The sequence below is a fragment of the Rhinoraja longicauda genome, unplaced genomic scaffold, assembly GCF_053455715.1.
Source record: "Rhinoraja longicauda isolate Sanriku21f unplaced genomic scaffold, sRhiLon1.1 Scf000806, whole genome shotgun sequence".
In the NCBI taxonomy this organism is placed as follows: domain Eukaryota; kingdom Metazoa; phylum Chordata; class Chondrichthyes; order Rajiformes; family Arhynchobatidae; genus Rhinoraja; species Rhinoraja longicauda.
Window position 1 is genome coordinate 5072 of NW_027602022.1, and position 26816 is coordinate 31887.

A 26816-nucleotide genomic window follows, 5' to 3' on the forward strand; every position below is an offset into this window, starting at 1 on the left:
GACAGCAAGAGAGACAGCGAGATTGAGATAGATTGAGGTAGGTTGAGGTAGGTTGAGATAGATAGAGAGTGAGAGTGAGAGAGATGGCAGAGGAAGGGACCAGCACAGTCATTAAATGCCCTAATCAAGGAACAATTGAACTTAAAGTAAGATGTGAAATGGTGAACAAAGTAAAAAGAATACCAGCTTTTCAAAATATTAGCGGGTATTAAAATATTAATGGCTAATTGAATACGCAAGTCACCGCCATAATTACATTCATCACAATCAGTCTTGTGGTTATGATTCAGACAGATGATCTCCAGGGATTCTGCTGAGGATGAATAAATGCCAGCTCTCTGAGGAAGACATCCACGATTCTCAGTTGTCAGCAGCACCCGGATCTTTTACATCCACATCACCGAGCAGACAAAAGTTTTATTTAACATTTTGTCATCGAGAGAATAGCTTCAAAATTGTGGGGTTTTCAGTGCATTGAAACAACATGTACAGATCAATGAAGTAAATATGAACAACAGGAATTAGAGCAGGAGTTGTCCCTATCTCCCCTTAAGCCTGCTCCAGCCAGCACACAACAAAATGTTGTCTTCAACATCATTCCCTTCCATCTTGTATACACTGGAATAGGCTTGTATACACTGGAATTTAGAAAGATGAGAGGTGATCTTATCGAAACGTATAAGATTATTAGGGTGTTGGACACGTTAGAGGCAGGAAACATGTTCCCAATGTTGGGGGAGTCCAGAACAAGGGGCCACAGTTTAAGCATAAGGGGTAGGCCATTTAGAACTGAGATGAGGAAAAACTTTTTCAGTCAGAGAGTTGTGAATCTGTGGAATTCTCTGCCTCAGAAGGCAGTGGAGGCCAATTCTCTGAATGCATTCAAGAGAGAGCTGGATAGAGCTCTTAAGGATAGCGGAATCAGGGGGTATGGGGAGAAGGCAGGAACGGGGTACTGATTGAGAATGATCAGCCATGATCACATTGAATGGTGGTGCTGGCTCGAAGGGCCGAATGGCCTCCTCCTGCACCTATTGTCTATTGTCTATTGTCTATCTTCACCTTTACCTTTTGATTCTTCTACAGACTAAATGTCTATCTGGGCCTTGAAAATATTCTATGATGCAGTCCCACAGCTTCCTTGGGAAGATAATTCCAAAGATTTACAATACAGAGACAAGACCCCCTCCCATCATTACTCCAGTATTTTGTGTCTTTCCATGTCCCCATCGATGCTAGTCCCACCTGCCTGTGTTTTGTCCATATCCCTCCAAACCTTTCCTATCCATGTCTAATTTATAAATGTTTTTTATACATACTATAAATGATTTTTATAGTCCCTGCCTCAACTACCTCCACTGGTGGCTTGTTCTGTGTACCCACAGCCCTCCGTGATAAATTGTGCTTTTTCCCCTCAAGATCCTATTAAAATCTTTCCCCTCTCACCTTAAACCTGGTTCTCAGCTTCTTGATTCCCCTGAAGTCTTAAAGACTCTGTGCATTCATGTATCTATTTCCTTCATGATTTTATACACTTCTATAAAATGTTTCACTGTACCTCGGTACCTGTGACAATAAACTAAACTCAATTCAAACCTCCCATTCGCTGCGTTCCAAGGAATAAAGTCCTATTCTGCCCAACGACAAAGATTCACCTGCACCTCCTCCAACCTCATCTATTGCATCCGCTGCTCTAGATATCAACTTATTTACATCGGCGAAACCAAGCGCAGGCTCGGCGATCGCTTCGCTGAACACCTGCGCTCGGTCCGCATTAATCAAACTGATCTCCCGGTGGCCGAGCACTTCAACACCCCCTCCCATTCCCAGTCTGACCTTTCTGTCATGGGCCTCCTCCAGTGCCATAGTGAGGCCCACCGGAAATTGGAGGAACAGCACCTCATATTTCGCCTGGGCAGTTTGCAGCCCGGTGGTATGAACATCGACTTCTCCAACTTTAGATAGTCCCTCTGTCCCTCCCGTCCCCTCCTCCTTCCCAGATCTCCCTCTATCTTCCTGTCTCCCTATATCCTTCCTTTGTCCCTCCCCCCTGACATCAGTCTGAAGAAGGGTCTCGACCCGAAACGTCACCCATTCCTTCTCTCCCGAGATGCTGCCTGACCTGCTGAGTTACTCCAGCATTTTGTGAATAAAAACCTTCGATTTGTACCAGCATCTGCAGTTATCTTCTTATACTACTTGTTGCTTCTCTTCCTGTAAGTCAAGTCTGCCTGGCAACATCCTCGTAAATCTTCTCTGCATTCTTTCCAGTTTAACAACATCCTTCATGCAGCAAGGTAACCAAGACGCTCCAGAGCAGCCTACCATGCGGAACCTTATGTCTGAAGACAGTCCCCAGGAATCTGAAGAACGGTCCTGACCCGAATCGTCACCAATCCTTTTTTCTCCAGAGATGCTGCCCAACCTCCTGAGGTACTCCAGCATTTTGTGTCTACCTTATCAGAAGACTTGCAGAAGTCCAATGTCTACAGCTTTGCCCTTGTCAAACATTTTGGTTACTTTTTTTAAAAACCCAATCAGATTTGTAAGACACGGTCGGCAACAAACGAAACCATGCTGACTATCTCTAATCAGCCCCTGTCTATTCAATCACATGTATATTGTCCCTCAAAATCCTCTTCCGTAATTTGCCTACCACAGGTTTTCAATTTGTTTTCTAATGACTTGTGTACCTGAATGCTTACTTTCTGTGTCTCATGAACAAGGACACCCAGCTCCTTTTACACCACAGCATTCACACATATAATCCATTTTAACTGCATTTTGCTTTCTCTCCCTCCTCACCAGGTGAATATGTTCTCAGTTTCTCATTAGTGTTTGGTTTAGAGATACAGCATGGAAACAAGGCCTTTGGCTCTTTGAGTCCATGCTAACCATCAATCACCCATTCACACTAGTCCCATGTGATCCCACATTCGCATCCACACACTAAACTCTGAGGGCGATTTACAGAGGCCAATTAACCTACAAACCCTCACGCCGTTGGTATGTGGTAGGAAACAAAAGCACCCAGAGAAAAGCACTAGTGACAGGGAGAACATGCAAATTCCACACAGACACCACCTGAGATCAGGATTGAACCTGGTCTCTGGTTCCACCAGCTGCACCACTCTGCCGTCATTTTCTCGTATTCTCATTATCACAATTGATACTCACTCACTAAAACTTTCGTCAATAAAAAAACATTTGAACTTTTAAGCCATTGTTGCTCCGAGGAGGCAATTTTCAGATGTTGTACTTGCTAAACTGGTTCCAGAATGGTCTAAGGCACACATATGCAACGTGGCTCATTACACAGGACACAATTCTGCAATTCTAATCTCAGATACTCTGCAATCCAAAATGATTCATCTTCCCTATTGTACAATTATAGCACTCATGAGTTGAAAGATGCTTGTTTTTTGAGCCAAGATAATGAAGACATTTAAATAATGTTCTTAATTCCTGAAAAAATTTGTTTTAGTTTTTGTTTTGACCCTGTTTTCTTCCTACTTTTCTTTCTGTCAGACTTTCTTCATGTTGCTTTGCCATGTTCTCTCCTGTATGTGACTATGGTGATTCTACATGAAGGTCAACACTTATATCCAGGCCAAACCACTGTGCTGCAGGGACTCAGTGTGTCAGGCTTCATCTGGGGAGGGAATAGACCAAATAGGCCTGGACAGAATCGATGTGGAGAGGATCCTATCACTAGTGGGAGAGTACAGGACCAGAGGCCAGAGCCTCAGAATAAAAGGACATACCTTTAAAAATTAGATGAGGAGGAATTTATTTAGTCAGAGGGTGGTGAATCTGTAGAATTCATTGCTACAGATGGCGGTGGAGGCCATGTCATTGGGTATTTGTAAAGCGAAGATTGACAGGATCTTGATTAGCAAGGGTGCCAAAGGTTATGGGGAGAAGGCAGGAGAATGGGTTTGAGAGGAAAAGATAGATCAGTCATGATTGAATGGCAGAGTAGACTCGATGGACCAAATAGCCAAATTCTACTCCTATGACTTATGAACTTATGAAGTAGATAGGTGACGATTTGCATCACAAACCATCTTCACACTGTTTAGCACTTTATGTTTTGCTCAAGATTCCGGTATCTATAGTCTCATGTGTCTCCACTTATATCCTGGCAGAAGTAATCATGCATTTCTATCTGCCACAGGCTGCATTGCTAAACACATCTGAGCCACTACAATCAGACAGAAGGGTGGCAATGGGGTAGCTTGGGTTCTTCACTAACAACATACCACTTCAAGATTCAAGATTCAAGATTCAAGATATCTTTATTTGTCATCCAAAACACAAGTTTTTTGGATGAAATGTAGTCACCCACAGTCCAATAATAAAAGCAATAAAACAAGCAAATTACACAACCCCAACCAACACACAAAAAAAAGAAACATCCATCACAGTGAGTCTCCTCTAGTCACCTCCTCACTGTGATGGAAGGCCAGAATGTCTTTTCCCTTCCCCTGCCGTCTTCTCCCGCGATCAGGCTGGTGTCGTTGCCTCACTTGACTCACTTAGATCATCTTGACACATGACGTGCAAGCATATGACAAAAGCCACGCTGCCTACACAAAATATGGAAAAGCAGATCATTTTCATCTGAAAACCACACTGCCAGAATAATCTGGAAGAAAAGCTTTGTAATGATTGCTGGGATAGGTGTCAACAGTCATGATTATCTGCTTGACTTTGCCACCATGTGGACTCGATCTTTCCCACCTTCAACAGGAACCCAAAGAAGAAGAAAAAAGAGAGGAACCAAGCTAGACAGGACCATAAAAAGTCATTTAACGGAAATACCGATAAATGGAACCTTAATTCCTCATTCACCAGTCCTCTTATACTTTAACTTCTCCCAAATGTAGACGACCAGAATGTCGTTTTTGCAAAAATAAAAGCAAACAATGAAAATCTGTGACAAATTTCAAACAAATCTGCACGTTCACTGCAGCACCTAAATATTGGGCAGTCACTGCTTGTTCTCCAAGGGTATATAGGTTGATTTGCCTGTAAATTGGTCTGGAAATTGTCCCTAGAGTGTAGGGAGTGGGTGAGGAAGTGGACTATCATAGAACTAGTGTAAACAGGTGGGGATGTACTCAGTGGACCGAAGGGCCTGTTTCCAAACTAAACTCAATCAAAAAGAGATCAGCCATCAAATACTTCATCAGGTCACATCCGATTGGCCCTTGCTACAAGCAGAAATAATTTAAACGAGTAACTAACACAATGTTGGCATGGTGCATAAATAAAAAGGCTTGGATTTATTTCATAGCTGGAATTTGGGGCCAAATGAACTTAACATCCTTAGGGTTCAATATCTTTGGGGATTAACTTCGGCAACGTTCCAGTCTCCATGGTCAGGAATCTTTTTACCTGTCAACTGTGTCAAAAGTTTGCAGTGCGCTCAGGAATGAAAGGGAAACCCTTACCTATGTATTTTGATTTAGTAGTTATATCACCTCTCTCATGTAATCTTCTTTGGCAAGCAGCAGAATAAATCCTCCACGAGACTGATACTTAAGTCACAAGTTGCCAAACAGATAAGTTAAACAGAAAATAGCCAAGTGCAGATAACACGGCAATGGCGCAGAATTGTAGTAGTTACAGCTATAATAACCTTCATCAAGAGATAATTCATGAAGTGTAACTGTTCATTCTTTTTATGAACTTTACTGTTTACAGGAGCTGGCTGGTAGATCTCCCCCTGGTTTAACATATACAAGGGTGATTTACCATGAAGGCATCCTGGCCTAATTAATCATAGCTAATGTTTTGCCTTTATTTAATGCAGCAGGGGGAAATAAACAAAGAACTACAGGCCGGTGAGCTTTGCATTAGTGTTGAGAAAGTCACTGGAGGAATTCTGAGAGGCAGAATCTATCTGCATTTGGAAAGGCAAGGACTGATTGGGAACAATCAGCATTACTTTGTGCATGGGAAATAGTGTGGCAGAAATTTGAGTTTTTGAAGAGGTGACTAAGAGGATTAACGAGGCCAAGACAGTGGACAATGTCTCAACGTAGGCTGCTCCAGAAGATTAGATTACATTTGATCCAGGGTGCACTAGGTTTTTAGATGTAGTTTTTTTAGAGATATAGCGTGGAAACAGTCCCTTTGGCCCACCGAGCCCATACCGACCATCGATCACCTGTACACTAGTTCTATGTTATCTCACTTTTTCATCCTGCACACTACGAGCAACTTACAGAAGCCAATTAACCTACAAACCTGCACATCTTTGGAATGTGGGAGAAAATGCATCACAGGGAGAACGTACAAACTCCACACAGACGACGCCCGTCGTCTCCGACACTGTGAGACAGCAGCTCTACCACTACACCACTGTGCCGCTCTTTTAATTAATATCCCCACTAATGTTATTGGATACAAAATTGCTTTGGTGGAAGAAAGCAGAGGTGGTAGTGAAGGTTTTTTTTCCAGATTAGATGCTTGTGACCAGTGGTGTGTTGCAAGGATCAGTACAGCGTCCCCTGTTATTCATCATCTATGATTTGAATGAGAAGTAGACGGCATGATTAATAAGTTGTCAGAAAACATTTGCGGAGGTTTACGAGAATGATCCCAGGAATGATTATGACGTTAACTTATGATGAGTGTTTGAAGACATTGGGCCTGTACTCGCTGGAGTTTAGAAAGATGAGGGGGGACCTCATTGGAACGTACCAAATAGTGAAAGGCCTGGATAGAGTGAATATGGAGAGGATGTTTCCACAGGTGGGAGACTAGAGGACCAGAGGGCATAGCCTCAGGTGAAAAGGACGTACCTTTAGAAAGGAGATAAGGAGGAATTTCTTTAGTCAAAGGACGATGAGTCTGTGGAATTTATTGCCACAGACAGCTGTGGAGGCCGTCAATAGATATTTTTCAGGCAGAGGTTGACAGATTTTTTATTAGTACGAGTGTCAAGGATTATGGGGCAAAGGCAGGAGAATTGGGTTGAGAGGGAAAGATAGATCAGCCATGGTTGATTGGTGGAGTAGACAATGGGCCAAATGGTCTAATTCTCCTCCTATAACTTATGAACTATGACATCAAAATCGGTGGTGTAGTAAACAGTGAGAAAGGTTGTCTTAGATCACATGACATAATTCAACTGGAAAATTGTGCAAATAGCAGAAGCAATTTAACTCAAACAAGTGTGACGAGATAAATTTGGGGGAAATATAACGGGCAGGACATACACAGTGAATGGCAGGGCCATGGCAAATTCAGTTTGAATTTGCTACCTATCGGCACAAGTACACAAGTATAGCCATGATCACATTGAATGGCAGTGCTGGCTCGAAGGGCCGAATGGTCTCCTCCTGTACCTATTTTCTATGTTTCTATGTTTCTATTACACAGTTCTCTGAAAATTGCAACACAGATAAACAGAGCAGTGAATAAATCCTATGGCATGCTTGGCTTCATGGACCGAGGCAAAGAGTTCAAGAGTTGGTATGTCCTATTACCAACTCTGTTGGGTAGACTTCACTTAGAGTATTGTGTGCAGTTCAGGTCATCAGGCCACATGGAAAGATGAGAATATGCTTGAGAGGGTGCTAAAGGATTCACAAGGATGTGGCCTGGTCTGGAAAGTTTTTGTAATAAAAAGTGGTTGGATAAGCTGAGGACACAAAGAATTGCAGATAGAAACATAGAAACATAGAAAATAGGTGCAGGAGTAGGCCAAATGGCCCTTCGAGCCAGCACTGCCATTCAATATGACCATGGCTGATCATCCAAAATCAGTACCTCGTTCCTGCTTTCTCCCCATATCCCTTGATTCTATTAGCCCCAAAAGCTAAATCTAACTCTTTCTTGAATACATCCAATGCCTTCACTGCCTTCTGTGGCAGAGAATTCCACAGATTCACAACTCTCTGGGTGAAAAAGTTTTTCATCATCCCATTCCTAAATGGCCTACCCCTTATTCTTAAACTGTGACCCCTGGTTCTGGACTCCCCCAACATCGGGAACATTTTTCCTGCATCTACCCTGCCCAATCCCTTAAGAAGTTTATATGTTTCTATAAGATCCTTCTAAATTCCAGTGAATACAAACCCAGTCGGTCCATTCTTTAACCCAGTCTGATAGTTTACAAAAAAAGACACAAAGAATTGTCTAATTTTATTGATTATTTCTAACAAGTTCTTTCTGATTTTAATGGTATTATTAATTTAATCTGTTTGCATTCGCCAATTGGATATTAGACTGACAACAAATACGTTCCTCTGGAAAAACATCTGATGTTTATAACTTTGAAGAGCAATGATCTGATGCTCTTATCAGGTGTGATATCATTGAGACATCTGGCCAAAGCAAAAGCCTTAATTATTCCAGATTATAGCTTTGAAACCTGGCACAGATGTAACAGTAATGCTTCACTTCCACACGACTAAATGTTTTGAAGTGAAAAGGAAAGGGAAACATGTTTTTCTTGCCCTTCTGCAGTGGCATTAAACATAGAACAGCAAACAGTACAGTACAGGAACAGGTCCATCTGCTCAAACATGAAGCCAAGATAAACTAATCACATCTGCCTGTATATAATCCAAACCCCTCCATACCCTGCATATCTTATCTTGCACCAAATGTTACTCACGTTATTCCCTTCATCGTGCATCTGTACACTGTGAATGGCTTGATTGTACTTATGTATCGTCTTTCCACTGACTGGTTAGCACGCAACAAAAGCTTTTCACTGTACCTCGGTACACGTGACAATGAACTAAACTCAAACTCAAAACTCAAATTCATGTGCCGATCTAAAAGCCTCTTAAACAGCAGTAAAGGACTGTCATAGCAGTTGCTAAAATATGACCAAAGGCATGTAAATAATTCAGACTCTTCCAAAAATCCATGATTTGTAATAATATTTAAGCACGTTCATTTTTAATCTTGACTGCATAAAATCTCTGGCAATATTCTGCATACCAGCTGAGATTTTGGATGAGTACCTTACTTAGATCCTGTGGTACAGAAGGGTGGAAGATAAACAGACCAAAGGTTAAAGCTTACTTGCGTTTTCATATTCTGCTCCCAGAACAGTAGACATTGAGCCAAATAGAAATTAATCCATTTGGGATTGACTGACCTTACATTCCTCCCTCAGTGCCCATACACAGGCATGCACAAGATATGTACCTGCAGGGCACATGTATTGTTAATTATAAAAGGAATGCATCTGACGAATGATCGTGATCTACCCAGGTTCCCCCATCATTAAAAATGTTGTGGGACAGATGAAGATCCTTAACAACATCTATTCCCTCCCCAGTTATTATTTTGCTCTAAATAAACTAAAAGAATCTTTTAGGATTCGCCTTTCTTTTTATCTTCCAATGACGTACAGGTATGTAGGTTAATTGACTGGGTAAATGTAAAAAATTATCTCTAGTGGGTGTAGGATAGTGTTAATGTGCGGGGATCGCTGGGCGGCGCGGACTTGGTGGGCCGAAAAAGGCCTGTTTCCGCGCTGTATATATATGATATGATATGATATGATAAGAAAACACAATCAACCATTATTATATGCTGATTTTAGTGGATTGCCAAGGATACCTGAATACTCGTCTAATGTAGCATTGGATATATTTCACGCACCCATGACAAATAGAAGGCAATAGTGGGAAATTAATATGCTTTGCTAATATTCTTATGATCCAAATTTTCCCCATCATTTCTTTCATTTTCAATGCAAAACCCGAGGGGATATATTTCAACGGTCTCTCATTTGCAAAGTGGAAGTAAGTGACTTAAAATAAGCTCTTTTATCATCTCTGTCAAATGTGTGCCTTCTTAATAGAAGGCACAACTCATTGGAATCAACTTATCAAAAGGAAACAGTATCAGAACAAATATTATGTAACATTGACACTCTCAGCTAAGTGTGCACCTGCTCTACGTGGGATGTAATCTCCAACAAATTTTATTCTCATTGGATACTGTCCATTTTTCTAAGAACAATTAAATGAAATCACCATTTACGACAGCTTTTACAACTTAATGTAAATTCATGGAGTTGTTTTTCTCTTGTTTATCCTAATCTATCGACATTTATAAACAATGGAATATAGTTCACACCAGAGTTCGAGGGGAATCCTAATAGAAGTCTAAAAAAAACATAGAGTCATAGAGTGATACAGTATGGAAACAGGCCCTTCGGCCCAACTTGCCCACACCAGCCAACATGTCCCAGCTACACCAGCCAACATGTCCATACCCCTTCAAACCTGTCCTATTAATGTACCTGTCTAACTGTTTCTTTAACATTGGGATACTCCCAGCCTCAACTACCTCCTCTGTCCTTTGGTCCTCGATTCCCCTACTCTGGGTGAGAGACTTTGTGCATCTACCCAATCTATTCCTGTCATGATTTTATACACCTCCATAAGATCACCCCTCATCCTCCTGCGTTCCAAGGAATTGGGTCCCAGCCTACCCAACCTCTCCCTATACCTCAGACTCTCTGGTCCTGGCAACATCCTCGTAAATCTTCTCTGTACCCGCTTCAGCTTGACAACATCTTTCCTATAACACGGTGCCCAGAACTGAACACAATACTCTAAATAAGATCTCACCAACGTCTTATACAACTGCCACATGACCTCCCAAATTCTAATGAAGGCCAATGTGCCAAACTACCTGCGACCACCTTATCTACCTGCGATTATGGGAGGCATAGGTAGGATAGGCACAGATCCTTTTCCCCAGGGTGGAAATGTCAAAGACCAGAGGGCAGACCTGTAAGGTGAGAGAGGCAAAGTTTAAAGATGCGCCGGGCAAGTTTTGTTACACAGATGGTGGTGGGTACCGAGGACACGGTCCCGAGGCCACAACCATGGGTTGTGGTGGAGGTAGGCAAGATAATGGTGTTCAAAAAGCTTTTAGATTGGCACATGGATATGCAGGGAGTGGAGGGATATGGATTATGTGAAGGCAGATGAGATTAGCTTATCTTGGTACCATGTTCAACCCAGACATTACGGGCTATAGGGTGTGTCTCTGCTCTGTTCTTTACATGTTCACATTCAAAAATTAAAATATGTAAAAGAACTCAAAATAATGTAAATAATTAAAAAACATTAAGCTAACTACAAAAACTTATCATTCCTATTTCCCCTCAGTCTCACACCCCATTTTGAAATAAATGTACTCATCAATGGTCAGGAATCTCAGCAAGATTGTGGCTCCAAGGATGCCACTCCTTTTGCATGGGGAATCTAGCAGTAAGGCATAAAGAACATTATGGCACCAGTAACTAGTGTATTCGTTTCGGATCTCTGCAGTTGTCTAGGCTTGGAAGCCTGAGCATTTTTTTGAGTTCTTAAAATACAGGTAGTTCTGCCATAATGTTTATTTCCTTAATGCTAATTGTATATCTGATATGACTGATAAATTTGTGAATACAATTTGTATTACCCAGGCCAAATGATTTATAAACAAATTTTGTTCTGGAACTAGAGGACCACTTAAAAATTACTTTGGAAATTGATAAGCAGAAAAAAGGTTGTCTTGAAAAGAAAGCAGACTAAAGGAAAAAAAATCTGCATGTAACATCCCCACAGTAATTGAATGCCATTGTCCCTTAAGCTGCTAGTTTCACTGCAAGCAATCATTGGAATTGGCAAGTGATCACAATTGACACTAGTTCAATGATACTCTATTAAACAAGGTAACATGCAGGCTTCAGTATTTTTAATTTGTTGTAACAAAAATAAATTATGGCTATTAAAAATACTTTTACTTTTGAAAATTCTGCAAGAAAAATAACTTTGTTTTGCAAAGCTGAAACTCTCGAGCTCCTTGCTGCTGGTTGAAAACAAAATTAATGCATCGACTGGGCACAGCACAAGTTTAATGTTGAGTAAAATCTCCCTCTATTCTGTTGCAACACCTACAACTCAATTCAAAATGATCCTAATCCTTGATGTTGTCTCTCCAGGTGGCATTTTTGTTTTATTGCACACAGTTCGAAATCCGATTGATTAGGATTATGAATGTTTAAAAATAGAATATGCAGTTCTATTTGAACCCATTGTTCACGATATATTCATACTGAAAATTAACGAGGGCTCTGAGTGGAAAAAAAATCTCCCGTGGTTCTGATGCTTGCTTTGTCGGCAGTTACAAGGGTTTTCTTTCACACCTGGTGAGTTAATTATTCTTCCCAATGCAAACATAAACTGTGCTTCTTCTGCTTGTAGTCAGAGAGACCAAAGCACATGGCATCATTATATACCCATTATATTATGTTCACACAAATGTGCCATCTTTTAAAAAACCGGGAAGCACTATTAAATCCAACTAAGTGATGCCTCTGAACTGATCCCAGTTGCACCAGAAGCTGATTAAAGGAGCTGATCTTTGTAAAAAGCAGGCCGTCTACTGAGATGAATGGCATTTTTCTTTCAGGTAGGCCAAATGTTCACAGCCATCCTCCTACGTATTCTAGCCCAATATCTTCCATCTATTTTAGTACCTTCAAATGTTTCTATAAACTATTTGCATGAACATCATTCCCATGTAGTGAGTCCAGAAACTTTATGTAAAACCACCATGTGCGATTTATTTTCTTGCTTATAACTTTGAGGTTCCCCCTGGAATTCAGATCAATCATCATTGGTGAACAACGATCCTGAAACAGCTATGTGAATCATTTTAATTGGATTGAAACGTCACCAAACTCAACTCAGTTTTCAGGGAGAAAACAAATCAGTAGCAGCTCAACACAAAGTGGTGGAGGAACTCAGTGGGTCAGGCGGCATCTGAAGAGGGAATGGCCAAGTGACATTTCAAATCAGGACCCTTCCCTGAAAAGCCTCCCATCCATTCCCTCTACAAATGCTGCCTAACCTGTTGAGTGTCTTCAGTACTTAGTGTTTTGCTCAGCATTACAGCATCTGCAGTTCTTTGTATCTCAGTAGCAACTTATCCTAGTCTCAATTTTATTTTATGTGTCTTTTTGAACATTAAGCTGAAGAAAACATCATTTTACATAGTTGCCACTTTTAACGTATAACCGTTCACACAGTTCTTTTGAGAGTGAGAGTGAACAAACACTGGCAGCAGACAAAAGAGGAGATATTAGAATGGTGACTAAAATTATTGTTAACAAGTTATGTTTTAATCAGATTTAGAGGAGATTGGGGCATCAGAAATAGAGATTTATGGACATTTAGGGAGGAAATTACAGAGCCTAGCACCAAATGCCTGAAGGCTTGGCAAACAGTACAATGATGGAGCAGTTGGAATGTCAGGAAATTGTTGGACCAAAGGGTCAGTGGATAAATGTTCCTTGTTCAGGACATTCAGCTGAACTTTAGATGAGTTCACATTTCTACAGGTTGGAAGACAGGAGGCCAGAAAAGCACTGGAATTCTGGAGCCTAGACTCATGAAATCACATATGAGGGTTTCACCCACTGAATCCATCTACACTTCACGCTGCCTCGGCAAGGCTGCCAGCATAATCAACAACGAGTCTCACCCCAGTTGCTTCCTCGTCTTCCCTCTCCCATCAGGCAAGAGGTACAAAAATGTGAAAATGCAATCTCCAAATTCAGGGACAGTTTCTTCCCAACTCTTTATTGGGCAACTGATATCTTTATCAACAACTAGAGAGCAGTCCTGACCTACCAGCTACCTCATTGGAGACCCTCAAACTATCTTTAATCAGACTTTGTGGGACTTTATCTTGCTCTCTACGTTATTCCCTTTATCAAGCATCTGTGCAGTGTGGATGGCTCGATTGTAATCATGTATAGTCTTTCCACTGACTGGATGGCAAGCAACAGAAAGCTTTTCACGGTACCTCAGTACACGTGGCAATAAACTAAACTGAACTAAACAGCAACAGATAACCAAAGAGCAGAGGCGGAGATGGAAGATTTCTGATCACAAATTCAGTTCGTGGTCAAACAGGGTGTTAAGGTTACAAATCAAAATGATGGCAATGATTTTTAGGGAGAAGAAAAAAAGATTAAATTCTTGCTAATTGTAAAGTTATGGAAAGTAATTGTTGATTGTAAAATCTTGATAATTTTAACATTGTAGCAAAGAAGAATATGAGTTAATCAATCATGCCATGTTATTATTAAATGTAATTCCACCCCACTTTCAGACATTGCATGAATAGAAAAATATACTGCAAATGCTAGTAATCTGAAATAAAATAGAAAATGCTAGAAACACCAAGCACGTCAAGCAGTATCTGAAAAAAGAGAAACCGAGTTTGCTTTTCAGGTCAGAGACCCTTTGTCAATAGACAATAGACAATAGGTGCAGGAGTAGGCCATTCGGCCCCTCGAGCCAGCGTGATTGGTGATTCAACGTGATCATGGCTGATCATTCTCAATCAGTAGCCCGTTCCTGCCTTCTCCCCATACCCCCTGACTCCACTATCCTTAAGAGCTCTATCTAGCTCTCTCTTGAATGCATTCAGAGAATTGGCCTCCACTGCCTTCTGAGGCAGAGAATTCCACAGATTCACAACTCTCTGACTAAAAAAGTTTTTCCTCATCTCCGTTCTAAATCGCCTACCCCTTATTCTTAAACTGTGGCCCCTTGTTCTGGACTCCCCCAACATTGGGAACATGTTTCCTGCCTCTAACGTGTCCAACCCCTTAATAGGAGGAGGGAGGGAGGGGGTGCAGGGGGGGAGAGAGGGAGGGGGAGGAGGGAGGATAAGGGGGGTTGAGTGGGATGGAGTGGGGGGGAGGGGAAGAGGGAAGGGGGATTGAGGGCGAGGGGGGAAGGGGGAGGGGAGGGGAGGGGGAGGAAGGGGGAGGAAGATGGGAGGGGGAGGGAGGAGAGGGGAGGGGAAGGAGGGGGAGGGGGACAGGGAGGGGTGAGTGGGGGGAAAGGGGAGGCGGAGGGGGGAGGAGAGTTTGCTGCACCAATGCAGGAGAGGTTTGGGCCCAATGGGTCCACTTGGTCTAGTAAAATATTATTTCTCACCACAGTTAGAAAGCAATCTGGAGGACACAGATCAAAACACAAAAATATAAATGCAACCATCACCTCATATTTTTGAGAAACAGTTTAATGGATAAAGTCAAATGAGGTATATAATTAAAAGAGACAAGGACCTAAATTGAAACTAAAGATAGACACAAAAAGCTGGAGTAATTCAGCGGGTCAGGCAGCATCTCTGGAGATGGTGACGTTTTCGATCAAAACCCTCCTTCAGACGTCACCAATTCCTTTTCACCAGAAATGCTGCCTGACCCCCCGAGTTACTCCAGCTTTTTGTGTCTATCTTCAATTTAAACCAGCATCTGCAGTTTCTTCCAACACCTAAATTGAAACTTTTGTACCCGCTTTGCAGATATAGAGTGGGCGTTACTAACTAATTCAGTAAATGTCTGCACCATATGGGGTGTTTGAGCCACTGCTAAATTGGACAGCCATTTACATTAATGACTTTGTTTGAAGTTAGTATGGGCCATATTTAATTTCAAAATAATGTTCTGGTGGCCCTATGGAGCAGAATCTGTTTGACAATAGACAATAGACAATAGGTGCAGGAGGAGGCCATTCGGCCCTTCGAGCCAGCACCGCCATTCAATGTGATCATGGCTGATCATTCTCAATCAGTACCCCGTTCCTGCCTTCTCCCCATACCCCCTGCTCTAAATGAAGCTTCCAACATCCTTAAAGAGGATTCAATTTTGAAGTATTTCAAGAAAGACTTAAAATTGTACTAAATGTTGTTTTACGTGGAGTCACAAAATTAAAACCTGTGAGAATTATTCACTGTAAAGCCTACAAGTGGTGATTTCATCAGTCATGGAATTAGAAAAAAACAAATTCTCATTTTGGCCTGCCTTGTGGAGTCAAAAAGATTTAAAATCAAATAATTACAAATTTGTTCAAAGTGGTTACTGTTTCAAAAAGACAATACTTCCTATACTTAAGAAAAATAAAAGTGTTACCTATTGAGGTGATTCTCCACTAAACAAAGGATGGAGTAAGTTGAAACATCGGCCTACACATGCTGGTGACATTGCAAGCAGTTCACAGATGGCAATAAACTATCCATAAAAACAAATAAGATGACCATTTGGAGCCCAACAGTTGTGAACAGCACTGCATGATCTAATTCACTTTAGTTTAGAGATGCAAGCCCTTCAGCCCACCGAGCCCATGCCTACTGTCGATCACCCATTCACCTTAATTCTTTGTTATCCCACTTTCTCATCCATGCCCTACACATTAGGGACAATTTTACAGAGGGCACATTACCTATGAAGTCACACATCTTTGGTGCTGCAGGACAGCAGCTTTAGCAGCTATGTCATTGTGCCGTCCCAGTTCCTGAGAACCTGAAAATCAGGAATCTCTACAATCTTATGAGACATAAAAGCAAACAAAATATTGTGCATGGGTATGGCACATGTCACCGGATGAAAACTATGTCAACATTTGGTGTACAAAACTTAAAATCTCACTACGCAGCTGCTTTGTGAGAGTACCTTCACCAGAAAGGTATCAGTGGTCCAAGAAGGCAGCTCAACACCATGTTCTCAGGGCCAAGAGGAGGGGCAAAATATACCAGCCTAGCCAGGGGTGTCAGGGGCTATGGGGCAAAGGCAGGAGAATGGGGTTGAAAGGGAAAGATAGATCAGCCATGATTGAATGGCGGAGTACACTCGATTAATTTATCAACTTGCTAGTAATCCCAGAAACAGAAAAATAAATAAAAAGCACTGCCACCCCGGCATCTATCGACATGCACTTCAAAACGATCCAGAATCCAATGCTTCTGAAGCACACTGCAATTTTGCAGAAACGGAAGGAAATAAACTCATGTTTTCTATCATTAAACTCTGAAAATATTGATTAATGGCTGCAGCTGGCCTTTATCAATCTACTTGACTTGCAATCTTATGCTATTAACTTGTCACCCAGCCAAGGAATTATTCAATATCACTTATTTAGTAGCCTTGGAAGATCTCAGCTATATTTTGATACACATTATCAGACTAATATGATTTACAGTCATGTGCTGAATTTCTTTTTAAACTGGTTGCTAATTTTGTTAAGTAAATCTGTCCATGGGTTCCTATTGTTTAACTGCTACACATTGCTGGCTGCATCAGTTCCTTTCTGATAACTGCTTGTGATGTTGCGATCAATAAATCTAATCAGTGTGTGACTTGTCTGTTTTCCCCCTTGATGATTTGGTGACAGTTCACACAGCCAGCAACATGTGGGCATCACAAATGCTGGTTGCAAAAGTAAATTGAAACTTCAATGGTATAATGATGTGTGTTGGACCAGACTGGACTTCATTCACATCTCAACCTAAAATCGGACTGTAAACTCACATTGGTTCAGTTTTGAGTAATAATACTCAAGTATTCATCTCAATCATAGAATATAGAACAGGACATCACAAAAACTGGCCCTTTGATCTGTGAAGCCTGTGTCAAACATGTTGCCAAATTAAACTAATCTCGACACATGATCCATATCCTTCCAGTTTTGAATCTCCATGTGCTTATCTAAAAGCCTCTTAAATTCTACTATTATGTCTACATCCACCACCGCCTCTGGCAGTGCTCTCCAGGCACCTACCACTCTCGATATAAAAAGACGTGCACTGCACATATCCAACTAACGTTCCACCCTATGACTTTAAAGTTATGCCCTCTAGTCTTTCTCCCCCGTGAAAAAGGTTCTGAGAAGATTCCCTTCTATGCTTCTCATAATTTCATAAATCTCTAATCTGTCTCCCCTCAGCCTCAGCCAGCTAGAGAAAACAAACCAAGTTTGTCCAACCTCGCCATATACTTAATACTCTCTAATCCAAGCAGCATTGTGGTAAAGCTCTTCTGCATTCTCTCCAAATCCTTTACATCCTATCTGTCATGTAATGAACAGAGGTACACACAGTAACCTTGGCATACATTGGATTGGATACCCAAAATCCAGTGTAATTATTGTACATCTAGTGGGCAGAAATAATGTAATGCATACACTTTCTAAATTTTATACCAGTTTAAAATCTCACAGGAAGTATTTAATCAATCAATACACCAGGGATGCAGAGATAAAGTTTTCATTTCTTACTGTGGTCCATAAGCAGTTTAAATCCAAGACTTACATCAACTAGTAATGTCCTTTGAAATTTATCTTTTCAACTTTTGAGTTTAGAGTTTAATCCATTGCTAAATTTCCCAATGGATTACATGCAGTTTTGCATGTACCAAGAAACAACCATGATTTGATGTTTAGTTCAATGATCAGGACCATGCCCCAATGAAGGAAGCATGCAAGAACGTCAGCGGTTGTAAGTGAAGCTCAGATTGACCACGATATACAGCAAGAACACCCTGTATAGTTTACTTTTGTTCCCATGTTAAAAGAAAGCAATTGGTGTCATAGAGTCATACAGAGCACAGAAACAGGCCATTCAGAACAACTCATCTATGCCGACCAAGATGCCCCATCTAAGCTAGCCCCATGTCAGCTGGCCTGTAAGTTAGTCCCGTCAACTACCTCCTTTGGCCCCTCATTCCATATACTCACTAGCCTCCGATTGAAAAAATATGTCTTTCAGGTTTGTATTAAATCTTGCCCCTTTCCCCTTAAACCCATTCCTTCAAGTTCTTGATTCCCCTCACCTGGATAAAAGACTCTGTGCATTCGCCCTATTTATTCCCCTCATGATTTTTCCCAGGGTGGAAATGTCTAAGGCTAACGGTGTGAGGGCTAAGGTTTAAAGGAGATGTGTGGGGCAAGTTTTTACTAATCAGAGAATGGTGGGTACCTGAAACGTGCTGCTGGCAGTGGTGGTGGCAGCAGATATCATAGTAGCATTTAACAGGCTTTTGGATAGGCACGTGGATATGCAGGGAATGGAGGAATATTAGTCACATGTAGGCAGTGGAGATTAGTTTAACTTGGCCTCATGTTTCACACAGACATTGTGGGCTGGAATGCTTGTCCCATGCTGTACTGTACTACGTTATACGTGTGGTATTTGTTGCAACACAGAACACACAACAATTTGTGCACAGTAAGCTCCTATATACATGAAGCAGATCAAAATCAGATTGCAGGATAGGTAATTGCTAGAGCACAGAAATAATTCCTTTGATCTTCTTGAAATTACTGTGATGAAATCTTTAATGCACAGTTGAAAGAGAAGATCCAGTCCTGGTTTAAGATCACCTTCCACAGCATCAACATAGATATGTGTGCTTAAGTCTTTCATATGGGATTTGATCCCACAATCTTTCGCCTCAAAAGTAAGGGTGTTACCAACTGAACTATAGTGCTTCCTAAAATATTTTTGAGCTTTTCGTTTTTCAAAATATACACACAATTTGAATGTGAGTGCTATGTTCCTCTAGTTGCTTCTGAGTAGCTGGACAAGGAGGAGGCTAAATGCAACTGGCACCTTAACATCTTAAATTACATGGAGGACAAATACACGAACAAAGCCACAACAATTCATTACATCTTCAGTCATGAACCTCCCTCAGCCCTTCCCAAGTTTACTTAACAGGATTTATGAAACTTTCATCGTTTAGTCTTTGAAAATGATCCATTGAAATACAATGAAAACTGGACAGTTGCCTGCATGAGGAACAGGTGGTAGGAAATGCTTTTCATGGCGCATTTACATTAAAAACATTGCCCATTAAGGTCCAGTTTAGATTTTGCACATTAACCGTTAATTTACACTAACTTTTAAATCCACTTATACCTATTTTTAATATGTATTTTGAAGTCAGATCGGTGGTCCCTCGATGTCAGTTGAAGTCTAAGTTATTGTCAACCATTGAGAATCTTTATTGAAAGGTCAGCAGAACAAATACACTGATATTTTCATTTTGGGAAACATTAATAATGTGCAATCTTACAAACGTGAAGAAGTGCAATACGTTAGGATCAACTCTTCATGACAAACCAATCCAGAGGAAAAGTAAACAAATGCCAAAGAAAGAAAATGTCAGAAAAAACACTTACCGTGGCCAGCTCGTCAAACTTGCCAAAGAGTTCATTTAAAAGCTTTACTAATTCTTGTGCGGTGCACTGCGATGCCAAACTTGTGAAGCCCACTATATCTGCAAACAGGATGCTGGGGAGAGGAGACAGAAATTGCATGTAAGTCCTATTTTATCAATTAAACACAGATAAATTCTAGGCATAAAAAAGTGAAAGTGATAAGCAGTGTGCTGACTGCACCAATGGCTTGCCATAACATAAATCCTTCAAACCATGATGTCTTGCCAGGGCCCCAAATATTATTCAAAAGAACAGGAGGGCAGCTGGCAGAACTCAGTGGGTCCGGCGGCATCTGTGTAGGGAAATGGACAGTCAAAGATTCAGGTGAAGACCCTTCATCGAGACTGAAAGAGTAGAGGGGACGTAGCCAAGAAAAAGAGGCATGAGGAAGAGTGGGGCAAGAGCTAGCAAACTGATGAATCTGCAAATCTTCATCACCAGTACTCGCCTATTATCTGCTGACTCTTGCTCCATCTTCCCGCCACCTTACACTGAGAATTAAGGAAATGCAGATGCTCCTTTATAAAAAAAGACACTAAGTGCTGGAGTAACTAGAGCAGCATCTCTGGAGAACAAGATCTCCATAGATACTGCCAGACCCACTAAGTTACTGCAGCACTTTGTGACTTTTTTTAATCTCTTTATACTGGCTACTTCCCCTCTACTCTTTCAATTCAGATGAAGGGTGCCATCCAAAACATTGACTATCCATTTCCCTCCACACCTACTGATTGACTTAGTGACTTCCTGCAGCTGGTCTTTTTTTACTACAGATTCCAGCTTTTGCAGTCTCCAGTGCCACACTAAATATTATTCTATGTACCAGAATGTTATAACATTGAAAATACCACTTGGTCACTACAGTTTTATTCCCCCATTAGACCGTCTGGAAGATGTTCCATCTGAAAATTACCTCTTGATGTATGTAAATGGCAAAAAAAAGTAAAGGGGAGTTGATGGGCTTGTGAGAGGCAACAAGTTGCAGAGCTATAAGGAAATTAATGGGTGAATGGAACTAATAAATTGCTCAGCTGGAATCTGGCAACAACTTGATAAACCAAATGTGCTCCTTCTATGTCATATTAAATAAAGTGACAAATAAGTAAGTACTAAAATGCACATTAAGATGGCACAACGTAGGAGCCCTTTCAATATGTCACAAGAAGGGCCATGATCTGAAACATTGCCTATATATTCCCTCCACAGATGCTGCCTGACTGCTGGGTTATTCCAGTGCTGTCTTGCAGATTGCAGCATTTGCAGTTAATAGCAAGCAAGATGTTCCATTGCACCTATTTCTCACTGTATTTATACACATGACAATATATCGACTTTACAAGACTCGACTCCTCATGCCCTGCTATGACTTCCTTGTCACAGAGGACTACCTAAAATGTGGCTTTACATAATAAATGTACAAGGCTGATTGGTTATGTACAAGGCTGATTGGTTTTCAAATAAAATTACATTAAGTAGCACATAAAAACAAGCACCATACGACATAATTTCCAGACCACATATTCCCAGTGACTTCCTTCAAGTTACCGATAAGGACTTTTGAGGAGGCATGAACTGAATGGCATGCAAAGGTTTTATGCCAATCACCGTGACAGAGGTCAGTTTGTGGTGAACCCAACCTGTGCCTTGCAGTCACCCCCACACAATACCCCATTTGCCACACAGGTCTATGTGTGCACAAAGCTCACGGATGCATTGAATACTCCCGCCAACTCCATGCCGCAGAGCAGCAAGTGGTAAATAGGCTACACTTCGCACAAATTGAATCCCTAACCATAGTCGGCCTGATGACTCTCTGTCTTCCGTCCAAGGACACTTTTCTTCCAAGTGATTTTGATAATAAACCAAGTAGTGAAAAAAAAAAAATTAAAAAATTAAAAAATATTTGTAAAAAAATTGATAATTATGTTGCTTAAAATATCTACAAAAGAATCACTTAACTTCACTTTTCTCTTTAGGTGAAGGGCAGCGACCTCCATTGGAATGAATGGAGCCACTCTTAAAGTGCCACGTATGGGTGGCATAAGGCGAAAAGGAAAGATGTCAAGCACATCTGAGTCCTACGTTCAGGTCATAACAGCAAAGTTGCTAAGTTTAACGGTGAGACCAGTGATAGAGCAGGAGGTTAGCCATTCATGTCTGGTCTCCCATGAGCTCCGCACTTCTGTACTGCAACATGTAGTCATTGAAATCTAAAAATGCACAAGCGTTTATACAGTGGTTTTCCACAAATCCACCAGTGTCTTTGGAGTGTGCGAGGAATCCGGAGCACCCAGAAAAACCCTGCGCGGTCACGGGGAGAACGTACAAACTCCTTACAGACAGCACCTGTGGTCAGGATCGAACCCAGATCTCTGGCGCTGTAAGGTAGCAACTCTACCACTGTGCCACCATGCCACCTCTGCTCTGTGCAATGTTCAAGGCAGTTACAAGAATTCAGGTAGGGTAGCTTCTTGACTTTGTAATCTAACTGCTGGAGCTTGTGTATATGACCAGAGGAAAAAAGACAGCATGGCTGAAATATCCAACAATCTTATATGGGAAGAATCTATCCATTCTAGATCAAGGGTGTCTTGTGACGCAGTTACTACTAAGTACAGAACAAACCATTTCTCCTTCAGAGTCACATGACAAAAAATAAACAATGTACATGATGCATTCCATTGTATCTCTGTACAGATACTTGTAAACTGAAGCGACATTTTGATCTGTTAAATTTATTCATTTTAATCTTAAATTAAGCAAAAAATGTAATCAGATTTCATGACGGACAGGGAAATTCCAAACAAGTTTCTCATCAGTAATTTGAAAGAATTACTGATTGCTAAACACTTATTTAGAAAATAATGCAAGGGTAATGGTTGATTCTGGAACAAGCTAAACACACAAGAACATGTGATAGAATATAGAATATTGAACAGTACAGTACAGGAACAGTCCCTATAGCCCACAAAGTCTGTGCTGAACATGATGCCAAATTAAAGTAAGCCTTTCTGCCTGCCTGCCTGATAATGGGATTTAGACATTAGACTAGAGATACAGCGTGGAAACAGGCCGTTCGACCCACCGAGTCCATACACAAGCACTATCCAACACAATAGGGACAATTTACATTTTTTTACCAATGCCAATTAACCTACAAACCTGTACATCTTTGGAGTGTGGAAGGAAACCAGAGCACCTGGAGAAAACCCAAAGGGAGAAGGTACAAACTCCTTACAGACAGCACCCGCAGTCAGGATCGAACCCGGGTCTCTGGCACCGTAAAGCAGCAACTCTATCACTGCGTCACTGTGCCACCCTATATAAGTGTTTTACAACTGGAGATCTGGTGCAATGTTGGTGCTATGCCCCAATTACGTACTAATACGAGTAGCCAGAAGTCCTTTAAACATCCCAGGAACATCACTATAACACAGGCAAATTGCAGATCCCATCCAATCACACAGTTCAGCTAAAGGACCTTACCAATTCTATTCAATATCACCACCACAGATAGGAAAGGAGAAGGGAGTCATTCTGGCAGAGATGTGTGGGATCCACAGCAGTCCCTATGGTTTCCAAGGGCTTGGTGAGGACTCCTGTACCTCCAAACACCACAAGTAGTACATTTCTGGAAAGTTCAACCTTCTTTTGTCAGTGGTCTGTTCAAACATCTGGATGAATATTGAAATCAGGCATGTGCCTATTACATAATGGCACATAACGTTTAGATTATTATTGTCATGTGTACCAAGGTACAGTGAAAAACTATTGTCTGCATGCTCTCCAGTCAATGACAAAACTATACATGATTACAATCAAGCCGTCCACAGTGCACCGAAAGAGACTTTGCATTGTTCAAATGTCATGTGGAAAATTGAACATAGAGCCCAATGTGTCCGCTGACATTAATGACCCGACTAATACAATAAACTTCCAGTTTTGCATTGTTGTGCTTTGGAAATATTTTGCTGCTGAGATAAAACCAAATGCAACGACCCTTTAAAATAATGTATGTAATTTCAAGATTTACTAATTACTTAATGTGTAATGTTACTCTAATATTTTAACTAATTAAAGTGTAATATTACTCTGATCAAGACTCCACTGAACACAGCGCTAAGTGCAAAACAGATGAATCCGCTACAGATTAGAGATACAATGGTTATGGTTTCTGCGTTCGAGAGCATAGGTTTACCAACAATATCTGACAACATTTCATTAATGCAATGAAGTCTCAGTTGCTTCCGTTTGTTTAATTGGAATCAACTTCAAAAGCAAATTGACATACTGTAACAGCTAAATAACAAGGATATCAGCAGCAGGATATGCTGTATGACACTTCAAGGAGCGTTTTAATATTCCCTTGAACACATTCATGCTGTTTACACATCTGGATCAGTCTGTGCCTAGAACTGAGCTGCCCAGTCCTCCAGAAACATTCCTAGTTGATTTACTGCAACTTCACACTGTGACAAAAAACATTGAATACATAGTTGAGATGGTTAGCATTTGAAATTAATTCAAATTTGTTTCATAGAAACATAAAAAATAGGTGCAGGAGCAGGTCATTCGGCCCTTCGAGCCAGCACCGCCATTCATTGTGATCATGGCTGATCGTCCACAATCAATAACCCGTGCCTGCCTTCTCCCCATATCTCTTGATTCCACTAGCCCCAAGAGCTCTATCTAACTTTCATTTGAGGCCCATAAATTGAACTGCTTTTTGCATGTAGATAATATATTCCAAATGTACTTCAAATAAAAGCCAGAGAGCCAGGGAGCCAGAGAGCCAGAGCCAGAGAGCCAGAGAGCCAGAGAGCCAGGGGGCCAGGGGGCCAGGGAGCCAGAAAGCCAGAGAGCCAGAGAACCAGAGAACCAGGGAGCCAGGGAGCCAGAGAGCCAGAGAGCCAGGGAGCCAGAGAGCCAGGGAGCCAGGGAGCCAGAGAGCCAGGGAGCCAGAGAGAGAGAGAGAGAGAGACAGCACCAAAGTGTGACAACTGTAAAATGCAAAGCTGAGCAGGTCAGGGAATGTCCAGGAGGTCAGGCAATGTTGGCAGTGAGAGAAAAAGTGAGCCTATGTAATTATAGACAGGCTATCTACAGCAGGATTCACCAGTTCAGGTGCAAACAGAAAAAAATGAGTTGCCTGAAGTCACTAAATTCAATAACGGATCCAGAAGGCAGCAAAAGACAGAAAATGGAGTGCTGTTCCTCAAAGCAAATGTTGGATCTCATTGTAGTTTCATTTTAGTTTAATTTATTGTCACATGTACCAAGTTACAGTGGAAAGCTTTTGTGGCGTGCTAACCAGTCAGCAGAAAGACAATATATGATTACAATCAAGCCATTTACAGTGTATAGATACATGATAAGGGAATAACGTTTAGTTCAAGGTAAAGCCAGCAAAGGCCGGTCAAGGATAGCCCGAGGGTCAACAAAGAGTTAGGTAGTAGTTCAGGACTGCTCTCTGGTTGTGGTAGGATAATTCAGTTGCCTGATAACAGCTAGGAAGAAACTGTCCCTGAATCTGGAGGTGTGGGTTTTCACACTTCTATACCTTTTGCCTGATGGGAGAGGGGAGAAGAGGGAGTGGCCAGGGTGCGACTCGTCCTTGATTATGCTGCTGGCCTTGCCGAGGCAGCATAAGGTATAAATGGAGTCAATAGAAGGGAGATTAGTTTGTGTGATGGTATGGGCTGTGTCCACAATTCGCTGCAATTTCTTGCGGTCTTGGATACTGTTCCCAAACCAAGCTGTGATGCTTCCTGATAACATGCTTTCTATGGTGCATTTGTAGAAGTTGGTGAGAGTTGTAGGGGACATGCCAAACTTCCTAAGCCTTCTAAAGAAGTAGACGTTGGTGTGCTTTCTTAGACGTTGCTTTAATATGGGTGGTCCAGGAGAACTTGTTGATGATATTGACTGTCAGGAATTTGAAGTTTTCAAACAACTCTACTTCGGCACCATCAATGCAGACTGGGGTATGTGTACTGCTTCACTTCCTGAAGTCGATCACTATCTCCTTTGTCTTGCTGACATTGAGAAAAAGGTTGGTGTCTTGACACCAGGACACGAGGTTCTCAATCTCCTTCCTGTACTCTGTCTCATCATTACTTGATATCCAGCCCACAATGGTGGCATCGTCTGCAAATTTGAAAATTGAATTAGATTTATACATGGTTGCGCAGTCGCGGGTGTACAAGGAGTAAAGGGGGCTGGGAACACATCCTTGCGGAGCCCTCGTGTTGAGGATTATGGTAGAAGATGATGGCATTGGCATCATCCGTGGTCCTGGTTTGTCAGTAGGCAAACTGCAGTGGGTCAAGGCCGCTGGGTAGACTGGATTTGGGAGAACGCAGCAACGGGGTACTAATTGAGAATGATCAGCCATGATCACATTGAATGGCGGTGCTGGCTCGAAGGGCCGAATGGCCTCCTCCTGCATCTATTGTCTATTGTCTAATATGTTCCATAACTATTACATTTTCAAAGCATTTCATGATGGTGGATGTCAAGGACACTGTACGGTAGTCGTTATGGTATGAGGTCTTGCTTTTCTTCGGCACTGGGATGATGGTGATGCTCGTGAAGCAGGTGGGCACCTCAGAACAGAGTGGGGAGAGATTAAAGATGTCCGCAAATACTCCCGCTAGCTGGTCCGTGCAGCTACCAAGCACACGGCCAAGAACTCCATCTGGGCCAGTTACTTTTCTTGGGTTTACCCTCGGGAAGGCCGGTCTAAACTCTGCTACAGTCACCCTGGGG

At 41.6% G+C, this 26816-nt stretch overlaps 1 protein-coding gene across 1 annotated transcript in view; it reads right to left on the reverse strand.

Annotated features, from left to right (window-relative positions):
* Nucleotides 1-4355: 4355 nt before the first annotated feature.
* The window catches only part of LOC144591289 (adenylate cyclase type 1-like), a 37260-nt gene continuing 14799 nt past the window's right edge, over nt 4356-26816 (reverse strand). Inside the window, exons 3-4 of the mRNA XM_078395547.1 lie at nt 20010-20121; nt 4356-4589 (exon numbers count right to left, since the gene is read on the reverse strand). Of these exons, the coding sequence (XP_078251673.1) occupies nt 4539-4589; nt 20010-20121 (163 nt within the window). The 3' untranslated portion in view covers nt 4356-4538. The remainder of the gene's footprint in view (nt 4590-20009; nt 20122-26816) is intronic.